The 17,284-nt window shown below is 39.3% G+C and overlaps 1 protein-coding gene across 7 annotated transcripts in view; it reads left to right on the top strand.

Moving 5' to 3' along the window:
• Positions 1–17,284, top strand: part of DPP6 (dipeptidyl peptidase like 6) — a 570,597-nt gene that overhangs the window by 543,404 nt on the left and 9,909 nt on the right. For all 7 annotated transcript variants that reach the window (XR_005557324.1, XM_039348637.1, XM_039348639.1 and 4 more), the window contains exons 17-19: positions 4,292–4,339; positions 8,097–8,195; positions 12,154–12,223. Coding sequence is in view for 6 of the 7 variants with exons in the window: in XM_039348637.1 (XP_039204571.1) it covers positions 4,292–4,339; positions 8,097–8,195; positions 12,154–12,223 (217 nt within the window). In the remaining variant the exon portion in view is untranslated. The remainder of the gene's footprint in view (positions 1–4,291; positions 4,340–8,096; positions 8,196–12,153; positions 12,224–17,284) is intronic.

Raw genomic sequence — 17,284 nt, 5'->3', positions numbered from 1 at the left:
TCACCAGCAAATGCCAGAAACATTTGTCTCTGTTATTGACTCAGAGAATATTACTGGCAACCCACAGCTTTTAATTACAGTCAGGGATTGAAAAGTGCTCCTGCCGTCTTTGTTTATTAGTATGATAATACGGCCTTGGTATGTGAGATTTCAATACATTACAGTGATCCATAATTCATGGCCTAGCAAATAAAGAGATCCCGGAAGCCATATGCTGGGGTGAGAGGGGAGGAGGGCCGCTGGGAGGGAAAATCTGCCTCTGCCAATTAGCCCCTTTGTAGCATCCAGAGGCTTTGTGTGATCTCCCTATCTCCAGCTGATCTTTTAAATCATTCATCATTGCTGGAAAGGTACCATGATAGAGACTGTGTAGACCATTTTCATTCTTGGTTGTGTAGGAAAAGATTTGCTTCTCTGAAGTTTTCTGAAGATATTTAAAAAAGGAAAAACACATTTACTTTCTTTTCACCTTTTTAAAAAACCTTTCTCACATTTTTATGATTCTTGGTAGTTATCCCAGAATACTGATTGCTCATTATCATGATTTCTGTCAGCTTTATTTTACTTTATTTTACTTTTATTATTTTTTTAAAATTTGTATGCTGCCCATCTCACCATCAGGTGACTCTGTTATTAACTTTTATTTTTTTTAAAAAAAAACATAGGCAGGCATCACACAGTGTTTTGGAAAGGCAAAACAAGATTTTCCAAAAACATATGGCACTTTTAATTATTTCCTTTGGCCCCAGATGTATTAAGATTTTGTTAGTTTCATCATGAATAGCTGGAAAATAGCATTTCTTTCAAACAGGATTGTTGCAATGTGATCATTATGTAACTAAGGGAAAAGTAGTAGGGAAAGAAAGTCTTAGCTAATAAAATAATTTTAATACTATTTCTAACTATTAATCAGTCTTTTAGTTGATGAAACAAATTAAATCTATCTTTTTTTTTCAATTCCCTGAGCAACTGCATGCCTCAATAGCAAAACCTGTCATTTTGTGTGTTCTCATAGATTTTCTTTTCTGCCAACATCAAAGGAAATATCAATGCGGGTACATTTGAACCTATATTAAAATATGGGATCTGGGAAGAAAGTCAATCATTGAATCATGGAGAGAGAGAAAATATTATTGATTGCAAAGTTACATTCATCTGGAAGTAACATACATGTGTACACACAAAAGCATTGTGTATTCCCAATGTTAAAAGGTGTTGAATTTGACTTTTGCTCGGGAAACCATAAATACATGAATGTTTGCAAGGAAAATGTTTTGCACTGTAGTGGAACAATATTTCAGAAGGGCTGTGTTCAAACCAGATGAATTAATTTAATTAATTTAAAGCTTCCTTAATGAGTTTTTTTCTGCCTTTCCCTCAGTTTAACATAATGGACTGTGCAAAAGCAGAAAACAGGTTATGGGATGAAAACAGCTGTATTAATGTGCAATAAATAAAGAAAATGCAGTCTATGGATCCCAGGGGAACATGCAAATGCCTTTAGAAAGATTGATATAGAATAACCCATAACAGTTTACTCAGATTTTTTCTGAAATAACACCTATTTTTAATCATGTAACACTCCTCTGCCAACTTAGGAAGAAAACAAGTTGGTGCTATTTGGAAAACATTTATTTTTCCAAAGTTTCCTCCCTCCCCTTCCTTCTTTCTATCTCTTGTTAGAAGACTCCAAAATTCCTTTTATTTCTCAGCAACTTTGATGGAGCAAAATGACATTACCCATTTATCTTAACTGAAATCTGGATACCCGGATTCTATATTCTATATTCTGGATATCCAGAATCTTTATTGCTCATCTGTACTTGTCAAAATAAAGATGGTGGCTTTTGAAATACTCTGAGATTAAGGCACTTTGATTTTAGGAAGCTGCCAGAGGTAACTGCAGGAAGGGATTAAAAAAAAAGTCCACAGCCACCACAACTGCACCATCAAGCTCAAATCATTTTTATATACGTGCTCCAATGAATTTAAAAAGAGGTGGTACAGGTAGTTCTTTACTTATGGCCACGATTGGGACCAGAATTTCCATTCCTAAGGAAGGTGGTTGTTAACTGAGTTGTGCCTGTCTTAATGACCTTTTGCCCTAGCTGTTAAGTGAATCACACTGTCGTTAAGTGAATTTGGCTTCCCCCATTAATTCTCTTTGTCGGAAGCTGGCTGGGAAGGTTGCAAATGGCAATCATATGATCCCAGGACACTGCGGCCATTGCAAATACATGCAAGTGTTTCAAGGTTGTTGTTGTTGTTAATTGCGAAGTCGTGTCCGACCCATCGCAACCTCATGGACAACATTCCTCCAGGTCTTCCTGTCCTCTACCATCTTCTGAAGTCCATTTAAGTTCACACCTACTGCTTCAGTGACTCCATCCAGCCATCTCATTCTCTGTCGTCCCCTTCTTCTATTGCCCTCAATCTTTCCCAGCATTAGGCCCTTCTCCAGTGAGTCCTTCTTCTCATTAGGTGGCCAAAGTATTTGAGTTTCAACTTCAGGATCTGGCCTTCTAAAGAGCAGTCGGGGTTGATCTCTTCTAGGACTGACCAGTTTGAACGCCTTGCAGTCCAAGGGACTCGCAGGAGTCTTCTCCAGCACCATAGTTCAAAGGCCTCAATTCTTTGGCGCTCAGCCTTTCTTATGGTTCAACTTTCACAGCCATACATTGCAACTGGGAAAACCATGGCCTGGACTATACGCACTTTTGTTGGCAGGGTGATATCTCTGCTTTTTAGTATGCTGTCTAGATTTGCCATAGCTTTCCTCCTCAGGAGCAAGCGTCTTTTAATTTCTTGGCTGCAGTCCTCATCTGAGGTGATCTTTGAGCCCAGAAAAATAAAATCTGTCACTACCTCCATTTCTTCCCCATCTATTTGCCAGGAATTGAGAGGGCCGGATGCCATGATTTTGGTTTTCTTAATGTTGAGTTTCAAGCCAACTTTTGCACTCTCCTTCTTCACCCGCATCAAGAGGCTCTTTAGTTCCTGCTGTGTCTATATTGAGCTGCCTTGCTTTGCATTATTCATTGTTTTTAATTAAAGAACATTAAAAAATAAAACAGAGAAGGCAAAGCAACATGGCATGGGCAAGTAACATGTTGAGCTTTAGATCCAAATAAGTGTTCTTATACAGCTGGCCACACAATTACACGTAGTCTCAACTATAATTCTAGCTGCCATTATAATTCATGATGGGAGCTTGCCTATGGTCATAATGGCAGTCATAAAAAAAATTCACGGCAGTTGTTAAGCCAACACTGTGGTTGTAAAGCAAACACCATGGTCTTTAAGGGAACCAGTAGTTTGCTAGGAATGCCATTTTACTGAAGTAAATGCCAATTTTTAGCATTTTAGCAAACTCTTCATGAAATGTGGTCACTTGACTATGGGTCACTACAAGCAACTATAAATACATTCTGAGTGCTGAATCTCAAGGTTTGATCACCTGACCACAGGGGACAATTGTCTGGGTTATAAATAATCCCCTGGCAAATCCTTCATAATTTCGAATGGCCGCAAAGTGACCAGTCGTAAGTGGATGACTTATCTGTCGATAATTCAGAACTATACATTCCATTCCTTTGACCACAAAGATTTCTTCCTTATTTTCTTTTCATGTACTACTTTAGGAGTATATTTATTGATTGCAATCCTTGAGGTTGGAAGGCACATTTGGAATTTTCAAACATCTAGGTGCCCTGGGTGACTTTAGCTGACCCATTGACCAGATGGCTGTAATACGTACAGGGCCATCTGAATTGCTTCAAACATAACTGTCCTGTTTTGGTTTCGGAATAACTTTATTTTTTTGAAGCAGGGTTTTGGTGTCTAGGAGATTGTATTTTTTAAAAAAGAAGAACAACATTACTGTAGACAAAGCTGGCAGGAAGCAATGTTTAAAGATCAATTAATATTCTGCTAGACATGCTTGCATTCTTAGAGCTTTACTTTCTCCTTCACACAATGCATTAACTGAGCAGTATAATCCTTTGTGTCATATACATAGTATGACATTAAAATAATCTAAAACAAATTCTTTTAATTGTGTTTGCATAATTAAAATATTGACAAATTAGAGAAGATGAAGCTAGCCGGTGCTCCGCTGGGAGAGTCTGTCTATCTTCCATGTTTTTGGTTGGGGACTGTTAATTATCTTTGGGCAACTGGTTGCTTAGATCAGCTTTCCATGTAATAGGACAGGGATTTAACATCTAGCCCCGAATATCACTTTAGATGCATTTTCTTAAATCTAAATGCATTTTTATTTCTTTTTTTGAAGGTCCACGAATTCCAATGGTAACTGTCCACAGAACATCCGATACAGAAAGTAAGTATTTGTAGGGGGCTTTTGAGATTGGGAGATCTTCGAAAGGGAAGACAACATACCCAGCAGAGAACAAAAACAGAGAGTTGTCTCACGTTCCAATGAGTAAAAAGCTAAAGAATATTTGTGGGTATTAGTTTTATTATGTGAGATAAACAGAGAAATTGGAGCGATAGAATCACACAGCTGGTCCTTCCCTTGGGTAAAGAGACATGCCATGTATCATAGTTAATGCCATGTCATAGTTAATGGTTGAAAGCCAGCAACCTAGATGCATCTAAGAATATGAAAATGGGATGGGTCCAGGCTACCCAAGGGACCATCCCATCCCATTTGCTCCTGCAGGAGGGGCATGCTGCAGAACCTGTCAATCAAGGAATTCCAGTTGGCGGGGTCCAGGAAAGGCCTTTTTTGCTGTGGCTCCTGCCCCCTGGAACATCATATCTCTTGAGGCAGGAGTGGGCAATTAATTTTCCCAAGGGGCCACATGAGGAACTGGGACTGTTCTGAACCAATAGCTCCTGGCTGCACTCTGTTCATTCATCTGCAAGGCCACATTTTGACCAAAGCAGCAGTGGATGGCCAAGCCTGGATCCCCTTGTGCAATGACCACCACTGATACTTCCTCAGGCTGCTCCAGATGAGGAGTGGGTGCTGCACAGGAACAGAAAAGTGTTTCCTCTCCCCACCCTTCTGCGGCCGCCAGCTGACTGAAGGAGTGCACAGTGACTGTGAAAAACCATGACTCTGCTTCTTCTCCCATCCCCTTCACTGCACTTATTTATATTTTCTTTTATAACTACCAATTGACCTCCTCCTGTGAAGCCCACAGGGACAGCCAAAGAATGAAATAAAATGCCCAAGTCTGCTTTGAGGTGAGATCTGCCCTCAGCCTTTTGGCCTTCATCAAAATCTAGCCCTGCCAATGGGCCTGGGACCATAATGAAGGTGGTTGAAAGTGGTTAGTAGACTTAGGAAGGAGATCCGATCTCCACCCTGTCACATTCTGCTTTTTAACTTATTTAATATCTGTTTATTTTGATATCTAATGTTTTAACACTGTACTTGCTTTTACAATTGAGATGGGCAGCATATAAATTTAATAAATAAAAAAATAAAATTTTCAAGGACAAAAGTTTGGGGTTTGGAATAATGCTGAAGCAAGGTGGATAGGTAAGTGGCCTGAGTATTTTATCACCTTGCCTGTAAATACTCTCGCTTGATCACTGTTCCTGCTTTTTAAAAAATATATAAAGAGGGTGAAGAAGGAATCCCATTTTTTCCACACAGCACCAGATTTGGGGGGGGGGGACAAGGATGGGAAATATGTAGGCTGAAAAAATACAAGTCTGTGTTGGGTTGTGTTTTACATTTCTCTAATGTCTAATTTTGCAATAAAAGATTCAAAGCGAGTAGATATTCAAAATCAGGAGTATACTGGAGACCACATATTTGGCAAAAAAAGAGGGTCTATTGGCCTGATCCAGTTCATAAAATAAATACCAAAATCAATAAATGCCTGCATGCATGCAGGCAGACAGGCAATGCTGGAAAGCAGAGGAGCTGAGGGTAGAGAAGGGCAAAAGAGGCACCTTGGAAAAGATAGAGAATGAATAAAAGGTTATCTGTAGATAGGAAGCAGTTTTCCCTCTGGTCTTGTGCATGTGATGAAGGACGCAGTGCTCTCATTATGCAGGTCTCTCTCGCTGTAATGGATAGAAGGAACTATTGTAAGCATCCCTTATTCACAAAATAATTCTATTTCACAATATGAGAGTCTTCTACAATAATCTGATAACTATGAATCCCACCCAATATTACCATCTGCTTATATTTAATTAAGGACTGGTTGTCTGAACAGCGCAGGCAAGGATTCCCAGCGGGTTAACAGTTTTGGGAGATGCATCCAGAAATCTTTAAATCTGTCAGGCTGCTCTTATTTCGCCTGTCCTTGCTTTCTGCGAATGCAATTATGGGAGCAAACAGAATGGCTGCTCTTGAGTCCCAGACGGGCCAGCCTCCTTGTGCTGATAAGGCTAATTGAGCAAGTGATAATTAAATGAGGATTCCAGCATGCAATCAGACTTAATTGTTTGATGCTTTGACATTTTCATAGGGGTTATGATTTCAACAAAAATGAGAAGGAAATTTTCAGGAAGAACTTTTAGTATGGGACCCTTATATCTACCAGCTGAAATATCCACAGAGAGAGAAAAATCAGTATTTGGAATAGGGTGGTTTTGCAATGAAGCTTCACTAGAGACAGACTTGTGGGCTGAGGATGTGGTAGAAGAGTATTGGGAGGAAAATAATCAATATTTCCCTGCCTTATTTTTATTTTTTATTTGTATCCCATCTTTATCGTTTTTACAAATAGCTCAAGGCAGTGAACATATCCAACATATCTTTCTCCTCCTATTTTCCTCATAACACCAACTATGAGGTGGGTTGGGCTGAGAGAGAGTGACTGGTTCAAAATCCCCCCCCCCCAATAGCTTTCGTAGCTAAGGTGGGACTTGAACTCGTGCTTTCTCGCTTTCTGGCTGATGTTCATAACTGGCTTATAAGGAAGCTGATGCATAAACAAATTTCCCCCAAATGCTCTATTAGTTCTCAAACATGTCTTCCAATATGAAAAAATATATAGAGTCCTTGGTGCTCTCTGAGTTTGGTTGTTTGCTTGCAGATGTTTCATTACCCAACTAGGTAGCATTAGTGGTGCAAGTACAGATAGCAAACCCCGCACTCTTTCATGCTGATGTTGTTACCTAGTTCAGTAATTAATCAATGACCAAGAAATCCAATTTATTACACTCTTCTAGACGGGAGCTCCAACATCCTGATTCAAGGAATGTCCAAGGAAGCAAATCAGTTTTCATTCTCGTTCTAAAGACCTGCAGGACTTGGGCCAATTATATGTCTAGGGTAGAACATTCTAGAGAACAGGTGCCATCATAGAAAAGGCATGACTCCCAGGTCCCATAAAATTATATAGATAGTCCTTGACTGACAACCTTTTATTTTGTGACCATTAAAGTTACAACAATTCTGAAAAAAGTGACTAGTTTCCTAACTTACAACTCTTGCAGCATCTCCATGGTCATGTGATCAAAATTCAGGCACTTGACAATAATTGTTGCACTGTCCCAGTGTCATGGGATTGCCATTTGCAACCTTCCAAATGGTTTCCAACAAGCAAAGTCAGTGGCGGAAGGGCAGATTTGTTTAACGAAAGCATGAACCACTTAAAAACTGCAGTGATTCACTTAATCACTGTGACAAAAAGTGTAAAATGGGGCACAATTAACAGCTGTCTTGATAAATAATGGAAATCTTCGGCTCAAGAAGCTCCCTAAGAAGGCTGCAAATGACAATCCCAGGACCCTGGGACACTTGCAAACGTTATAAATACACACCAGTTGCCAAGCACCCAAAGTTTGATCACCTGACTGTGGGGATGCTGAAATGGTCATGAGTATGAAAACTGGTCATATATCACTTTTTTCGGTGCTGTTGTAACTTTGAATGTAGTAGAAAATGTAATAGTAGAACCTGCCTTTTCAAAAATGAACAGCTAGCTTCAAATCTTCCATAATGGAAACACTGGGCTTTCTTTCTTTCTTTCTTTCTTTCTTTCTTTCTTTCTTTCTTTCTTTCTTTCTTTCTTTCTTTCTTTCATAGAAATAGTGATGCTTTCAGTCAAGGTATAATTGGTTAATTCCTCATCTGATAGGAGATGCTTTCCTATTTCTTGTTCCAGAACTTTTTGATTTAGAAGTAAATGTCAGAGTGCAGAAGACAGTCGCAGAACGACAGATGCCCAGGCTGGAATATCTGGATATCAAGATTCAGGATTACAGTAAGTTACTCTGATTATTTTCGCTGTTGAATTTAAGGGTTTATAATCTCATCTTTAATTTAGAAAAACTTATATTCTAGTGGGTCAGGTTTTAAAAAAAAAAAAAGATAAAAACACAATGTCACTAAAAAAAGCACCAAAGTAGAAATTGAAATCAGCAAGATGGGTAGCAGCCCCCAGAACAAAAGCAGAATGTATCCATAGCTATAACATAAGAGCAAATCTAGCAACCCAATATTTATTTGCTTGTTTATTTATATTCTGCCATTATTATTTTTGTAAATCTCAAGGGCAGGTCTAAAATTCACAGTCTCCAGGTGATTGGCCCAAAGTCATCCAGCCAGCTGTCATGTCTAAGGTGGGACTAGAACTCCCAGTTTCTAGCCTGGTGCCTTAACTACTAGACTAAACTGGCTCTCATAAGACTTTGGCGTGTTTTGATTCCGTGCAATGTATTAATCAGCATCCCGGGTTTAATATTTTTATTACTTGCCAAGAATGTCCTCAGAGAGCTTAAAAAAGTTGAGAATGGTCAAACAATTTGTCTCACCAGCCGCCCCCCCTTTTTTGAGTTGGTACCATGTGAAAATGAATGGGGTGTCATACACACACAGTTGTGGCCACCCACTTCAATTTTTTTAGCTCTCCTGCAAGACACTCTTGTTATTGTGCTGCTTCCATAATGGGCAAATATTTGCCATCCTGTTGCCCATCTGTAAACCATCTACCTTGCCCTTCTTTGTTTCTATCTTCCTATTCCATTGATAGAGACATTTTTCATTAGTTAAGAAATGGAGATAGTTAAGAAATGTCTGCAGAACTAAAAACTCTTGTCAAAATAATGAAAATGGCCATGGGCCATGATCTCACAAGATCCTCCCCTTTTTTACACACATGTGACATCACAGAACAATTACAGAAGTACCAGACCTTGAATATTCTACTCTATTCTACTCTACTCTATTCTATTCCGTCCTCTTCTGTTCCGTTCCATTCCATTCCATTCTATTCTATTCCGTCTTCTTCTGTTCTATTCTATTCTATTCTATTCTATTCTATTCTATTCTATTCTATTCTATTCTACCAAAGGAACCATCCAGTTATTAATGTGGTAGAAGAAACATCCGTGCTTGAAAACTGATCTACCGCTGCACGACTGCAATTCCGATTTATATTTTGTTTTTTCAGATAAGATTCTGACAAATCCACTAAAAATCACATTAGAATAAATTAGAATAGGTCGACATGAGTTCAGAGAAATCTGTTTCCTATTCAAAACTCTTGCAATTATTGATTTATGACCAGTCACTCAATGACTGTTAGAAGTTATGAAGGTCTCCCCAAAAGGGACTTGCAACTCAGTTTTAAAACTCTAGAGTTGCTAGCTCTTGTGGTCACATGACCCTATTTTAGGTGCTCAGTAACGGGCCTGAATTTAGAGACGTTTGTAACACCCCATAATCACAGGAAGATAGTTTATTAAGTTTTTGCTGGAAACTGGCAAAAAAATCATCCCTTAGCGAACAATGGGTTTGCTTAATGACTACAGTGTTTACTTAATGACAGCAGTGTTTGCTTAACAATGGCATTTGCATTACAATCACTACATTGCTACAGAAAAGGTTGTAAAAGTGGGTCCGATCATGTGGTGACCCATTATACAACTGGCACAGCTTATGACCATATTTGCTAGCCCTAATTATGGTCACAACCTGAGGACTACCTGCATTTCATGTACTCTACACTGTCTTAATCTTCCCCCAGTTGAAGCATAATTTTAGTTTTATGATTACATTTAATATGCACCGTTACTTCTTCTGTAAAAGAATGTGAGGCATCAATCGAGGTTGAATCAATTCATTTTTCCATTGAGGCTTAAGATATTTGTCTGCTGGCAAAACTTGCTCTCCCACAGTTGCTGTTAGCCAAGGAAGAAAATTTTACTCCCACAGTGAAAATGCAGCTGTGATGAAGGGGAAGGGGTGAGCAATTCTGGAACTGCAATAAATAGAAAAGCAGCGTCTCCTCTTTCTTCCATCCCAGAGGCCTTCTCCGTAAACTTAATTCTATTCCATGCCTTCTCATCATTCCAGTTCCAATAACATTGTGATTGAATCATAATTCAATTCAGATCAATTCAATCACATTGGGATTGAATCCATAATTGTGATTTTTATCGAATAACAGAGTAACAACGATGGAAGGGAGCTTGGAGATCTTCTAGCCCAACCCCCTGCTCAAGCAGGAGGCCCTATAGCATTCTGGACAAATGGCTGTCCAGTCTCTTTTTGAAAGCCTCCAGTGATGGAGCACCCACAACTTCTAGAGGCAAGTCGTTCCACTGGTTAATTGCTCTCACTTTCAAGAAATTTCTGATTAATTCTAGGTTGCTTCTTTCTTTGATGAGTTTTCATCCATTGCTTCTTGTCCTGTCTTCTGGTGCTTTGGTGAATAGGTTGACCCCCTCTTCTTTGTGGCAGCCTCTTAGATGTTGAAACCCTATTATCTTGTCACCCCTAGTCCTTCTTTTCACTAGACTAGACATACCCAGTTCCTACAACCATTCTTCGTATGTTTTAGCATCCAGCCTCCTAATCATCTTTGTTGCTCTTTTCAGCAGTCTTTCCAGAGTCTCAACATCTTTTTAATATTGTGGTGACCAAAACGGGATGCGGTATTACAGGTGTGGTCTTACTAAGTCTTTGTAAAGCAGTACTGATACTTTACATGATCTTGATTCTGTTCCTCTGCTAATGCAGCCTAGGATTGCATTGACTTTTTTGGCTGCTGCTGCATGCTGCTGGCTCATATTTAAGTGATTGTCCACTAGGACTCCAAGAATTGTTCACAAGAACTCCAAAAAACAAGATTCATTGGATAAAATTCAACACACATAACAGGTATCATAATTTAACTCTTCACCTTTAGTATTTGCAAATGGGAAAGCCCACAAATATGAAGTGATATAGTGGACAATTCCTTCCTTGTGATCCTAAAAGATTTCCAAGAGTAGCCTTAATGCTTAATTCTCTATATTCTGTCTTCCCATCTTCAATAGGATGGCATATAAACCCAATGGATCTCCATGTGAATCATAGCTACAAACCCACTCTCTTTTACAAGTCTCATACAATAATAAATTAAACCAAATGAAATAAAAGGCATACCACTAAACCTCATTTGGCTCTTTATTGCCCTTCAGATACCAGTAATTTAAAATTTAATTGCTATCCCTTTGGTAAATTGACCTGGCAGTTCATGTTTTAAAAACCAAATAAAAGTAGGGATAAGGCTTGGGAGCAACCTATTTATCCTTGTGCCAATATGCATTTAAGAAAAAGTGAAGCACACTTAGCTGTTACTTTAGGGTACATGTTTCCATCAAGGGAACTATTTTCTCTTCTTAATTCATCCAATTATATCTCCCCTTTTCTTTATGTGTGTCATTTCAAGGGGCAAAGAGGTGGCAATCCGGGCCCTGGAGTTTAAAATGCCTTAAAGAAAGCCCAGGCTTAAATCCCTTGTGGAGGAAAAAAAGAACAATTTTATTCCATTCTACAGAAGAGGATTTGCATTTTGCTTTGAGTTTCTCCTCCCTTTGCTCTCCTTGCAAAGATTGTTTGATAGGGCTGTCATCCTCCACCTGCTGAGAGGGGAAAAACACATATCAGCACACCCTAATTGCATGTTTGATATATGACCAAGCGTCTGGGAGAACCATGGTGTTAGATGTGTGGCCTTTTGTGTAGCAGTGCCAATTTTCTTTCCAAAAGAATCTGTTCTGCTGGGTTGTTATTTGCTGAGCTATTCTCTGTAATGGCATTTTGCTCCCACCAAAAAGTACCGGAGTGTACTTAAAAAAAAATAAGAAAGAAAGAAAAGGTTGTTCATTGTAATGACATCCTTCCTGTGCTTAAATGCTTCTCTCCTCCTTTCTTCTCTTTTCTTCTGTTTGCAGAATTGCCACTGCAAATTTTAAAGCCTGCCGTTTTCATGGAAAACACGCACTATCCTTTGCTCCTCGTTGTGTGAGTAATGTTAACAATGGTATCATTTCCCAGTTATAGCCAGCAATGCCAGTCAAGTTAAGAAAAGGGATATTTCAGAAGGGTGAGGATTTGGCTTTCTTAGGAAAACCAAAAGAGGTTGGGAACTTAGCAGATATGGAGGTGGCTCCTAGAAACTTATTTTTATTTATATCCTGCCTTTATTATTTTCTAAAATAAATAACTTAAGTAGATGAACATGGCTTATAATCCTGCCTCTTCCTCTTTTTCTGCACAATAACCCTGCAAGCTAGGTTGGGCTGAGAGAGAGGGGGAGATTAACCTAAAATAACTCAGCTGGCTGTCATGGCTAAGGCACAACTAGAACTCCGGGTTTCCTGGTGATTCAAGTCACCCAGCTGGTTTTCATTCCCAAGACGGAACTAGAACTCACAACCTCTTGGTTTCTAGCCCGGGGCCTTCCCCAGTAGACCAAACAGAGGTTGCTGTTTGTAAAAGATATGTTTTAAGCCAAGGCAAAAGCAAGGATGCCCCATATCAGAATTCTTGGGGTTGAGAGTGTTATGTTTCTAATGTTGTTTGTTTACTTAGCAGGATATGTTAAGATACATGCATGTTTGGACATAGTTAACGTACATTAATGTTGGTGATACTAGCCAGGGAACCTGGACGGGAAAGCGAGGCTTTCCTGGGGTCTGATGCAAGATTTGTCCCTCAGGCTAGACTAGTGATGGCGAACCTTTAAGAGACCAAGTGTCCAAAAACCGCCTCGCCCCTGCCCCGCCCAACCTCTCCTGCCCACAAGGCCACCCACTACCTCCACAGCCTGCCACAGCAGATCGCCCAGGCAGCCCAGCAGCGTCATGGCGGCCACACCCTCTGTCCAGACCCCGCAGCAGCATCTGTACGCAATGAGGCGCGAGGGCAGAGTCTTGTCCTTGCTGCCCACAGTGCCCACAGAGAGGGCACTGAGTTCCGCCTCTGGCACCCGTACCATAGGTTTGCCACCACTGGGCTAGACCATTGTGTCTTCTCTCCTCTCTAAAGACCCTTGGGATTTCTATGTGAACTCTTTTTCTTTCTTTGCTTATAGCTGAACCAAATATGGTCTGTATAGATTGTAAACCATCAGGGTTTCTGGGAGGGATTGGTGGATAAAAAAAATCAAGATGGTGCCTGCCATCACACAGTCAAAGGCCTACAAGTAGTCCTCAACTTACAAAGCACATAACAATTGTTTGAAGTTCCAGCGGACCTAGCGGATCATACTTATAGCCATTTGCAGTTTCCCACAGTCATATGACTGTTTTACAATGCTGAAAGCTGGCATTTACTTCCAGTTTTTTGGTGAAATCATGCTTACTGTAAACTGTTGGTTTGCTTAACAACTACAGTGTTTGCTTAATGACTGCCACAAAAATAGTCATAAAATCATATCGGTCACTTTATGATTGTCATAATGTACGACCACTGAAGTTATTGTGCAAGTATTTGACAATGCAAAAAGCTTAAAGCAATTTTGGAATACAAATCAGATATCAACAATGTCTGCTATGATGATGGCTTAATTACAAGTCCCCCAGTGCAATTGAAAAGAAGAATTGCAAGTTAATCTACAGCCCTCAAGAGAAAAGCTGGGGATTTTTTCTTTAATGGAAATTAACAAGGTTGAGAATCTCTTGAGGAAAAAAAAGACACTTATATTTATCTAATAGACATTCCAAAAAAGAAAAGATTTTATTCTATGAGGAAATACCAAAGGGAGTGCTTTAAGCTTAATAAATTAACTGAGGTTAGGATGAATGTTTATTGTTCTGACATATGTAATTGAAAAAAAAAGTTTTAATACTTGGTTCTGTGCTTATAAAGTGGGTTTGAAAATGAAAAAGTTTCTTTTTTCTTTTTTTCTGGCATATAATGTTGGTGTAATTCTTAAAGTTTGTAAAAGATTAGTGTAAATGAATTTGAAGGAGTCTATGTTAAAAGAAAGCTTGAAAAAGATGAATTAAAACGATTTAGGGCCCTAATAAGTAAGCATGTAAATAAGGAGTAGCGCTTTGATGCCCTGGTGACATCTTGACTTTTTTTTAATCCCATTACCCGGTTAGATGCCCTTGTGACCTATGCTTGCTAATTTTAAAAGATAAATAATAAATAAAATAGGTTTGTTGCATTTAGTTTTGACACATAAGATAAGGAGTTCATTATAACATAGTCAATTAAGTTCACTATTTAAACTTCTGGATTAGCAACAGATCCTATTGTAACCTAAGTTAATAATCTCTCTTGGCAAATTATTGTGGCTCTTGTATATATAATCTCCTGGTGAGTTGCCTAGCAATTCCTGGAAAAATTTTGATGGACAGGCAGATTTGAAAACAAAAACCCACCATCCTCACTTTATTTTATTTTATTTTATCTTATTTTATTATTTTATTTTATTTTTTTGTAAGCAAAGAGGGAAACAGCCATATTGCTAGAATATGTTGGGTGCTAAAAGAAGGAGACCTGTAACATCTCTGCTATGTGAGCTGCTTCCAGGTCCAATTCAGGGTGTTGGTTGAGATCTTTAAAGCCTTACGTGATATGGGCCAGGCTACCTGTGAAACGGCTTTGTCTCATTACATCGGCTAGTCAAGAGGGAAGATATGTTGCCAACCCCGTCAAATAAAAAAATCTGACTGGCAGGTTCCAGGAAGAGAGCCTTCTCTGCCAGTGGCCCCTGCCCTATAGAAGAGTCTCCCTTTGGAGTTGGGGGGAGAGTTCCCCTCTCCTGGCCTTCCAGGTAGAAGTCAAAACACAAGCTCTGCATGTTCTGTGGGGAGCTCAAAGGAGCACGCAGCCGTGGGGCTGGTTGGTGCCCCTCTCAATTGAGGAAGATGGTCCCTGGGCAGCATACAATAAAATATCAGAATATAAAAACAATATATAAAAATTAAAATGCTGGAATTAAAATTTCAGAGTTAGTTTTTTTTTTAGAGGGAGGCCAGAATAATTAAGCCCTGTTAAAAATGAATTGAAACGGTGAAGGGAGGGCCTCTCAGGGCACCAACCAACCCCATGGTTTCATGCTCCTTTGGGCTCCCCACAGGAGGTGGCAGAGCCAATGTTTGTGACTTCTTTCCAGAAGGCCGCGAGAGTGGAACCCCACCTCACCTTTGCAGTTCCGAAATGCAATCAATCAATAAATAAATAAATTTTAGAAATGTCAAAATGTGTGCCAGTCTAAAGGGAGAACAAAAGGTCTTTCGTGAACCCTCCCACTTACTTCACTTCAAATGTATCTCCTGGGAAAATGTGCTTCGTTATGCAAATGGCAGAGAAGATTGGTGCTCATCAAGCTATCAACAACACTTGATTAGAACTGCCTCAGAATGAGAAAGCAAGGCTTTCAGTGGGCCCTGAATAAATGCAAATCAACTCAATCTCCCCCCCTCTCTCTCTCTCACACTCACACACACACACACCACAAATGCATATGCAGTCTTGTATGATCTCCAACTGGGCTGGAGATGTTTTTTTAAACCACCATAGAGCTATCAAAAAGAGTGAGGAAAAGTAACATGTTGGGCTTTTCTTTTTCTTTTTGCAAATACAATGAAACTTGCCCCATTTTACAAACTTTCTTGCCACAGTTGTTAAGTGAATCTTGCTTCCCCATTGACTTTCTTTGTCAGGTCACAAAAGGTGATCACATGACCCCTTGAGATGCTGTGACTGTCATCTCAGTTACTAAGTGTCCGAATTTTGATCATGTGACCACGAGGAAGTTGCAATGGCCATGTGAAAAATGGTCATAAGTCATTTTTTCAGTGCCATTGTAATTTCAAATGGTCACTAAACAAGTGGTTGTAAGTTGAGGACTACTTGTACAGCATGGTTCCTGTTAAATATTCAGTTTGATGCGACATTGAAGAGGCAGTAGGTGAAATCTAACTCTCTTTATTTCAAAGGCAAAACCAAAACTAACAAGCACATGCTCCACCCATACTTATACACTCAGCCTAAAGGCGGCAGCCAATAAAAACACAGTATTCTTCCATTTAAATGCATAATAATCAATCTGCAGACAGAAAGTCTGGCTTGTTGGCCAGCTAACTGTTTCTTCACAGTTCTCAGCAACTTAATTCTCAGACTTTACTCAATACATTATAGTTCCCACAAATTCTCTTCCTAAGGATGCTCATAAGAGTGTTAATCTTGGCCTAAACCACAAACTTTTGCATTCAGCCAGTCTAACCAGTTGGTGTTAGACATTTTGGGTTGACTTGATGCTGCAGATTCTTCTGGAATATTTTTGATTATGTTGTTTAAATAGTTGTTTTAATTAGCAACAATATGTCTACTCTTCCTTTTTAACTTTGATTTTCAAGATAAAACAGATCCAGTTAACCTTACTTATGATATTATTATTGCCTCGTAAATATCTTCTTCGGCATTCATCACTGATGAAATTGTCTGTGTTTCTCTTAACTAGCTTGCAGCTGCCTTAAGGAAATAAAATCTGACAGTGTAGATTGACAAGAAAAAATGTAGATATATATCCTAAATAAGTTGCATCATAAAATAGCTATTATGTCCTCCAGCCCTGGGGAAAAAATAGTTTTCTGACATTAAATTAATCAGTAGCAAGATGCTTCTATTCCTTGAATCTCTGCATAAAATCTCTAAAATTGGGATTTAGGAATCAAAATGTAGGGAGGACTATGATTAGCACTACCAAAGATTTAGGAAAGCTCTTATCACCAGCCACTCCTACGGGAAGAGTAACTGACAGCAACTATTCAGGGGAAACAAATACAACTGCTGAGTCATCGCTATTCTAGGCAGAACTCTGTCTGCTGATGTTGTGGAGGTCAATCATCTCTTGGTCCAAAGAACTAGGTAGGATTTGGGATGGAGAGTCAGACAGAATTTAAATTTGGGAAAGAGTCTTTCAGACTGAGTGAGAGGCAACCAGCTATCCCTGCATGGAGCAAGTTAGTCCTGGTCATTTAAATGGCCTCTTCCAACTCACTAGCATCCTATGGGCATTCTACAGAAACGGCACTGGTGACTTTGCACAGAGAAGATGATGATCTT

Source organism: Crotalus tigris, unplaced genomic scaffold, assembly GCF_016545835.1.
Source record: "Crotalus tigris isolate CLP2741 ecotype Arizona unplaced genomic scaffold, ASM1654583v1 scf7180000018165.1400786, whole genome shotgun sequence".
NCBI lineage: Eukaryota > Metazoa > Chordata > Lepidosauria > Squamata > Viperidae > Crotalus > Crotalus tigris.
Note: the sequence above shows the minus strand (reverse complement) of the source record. Positions and strands in the feature narration are given on the sequence as shown.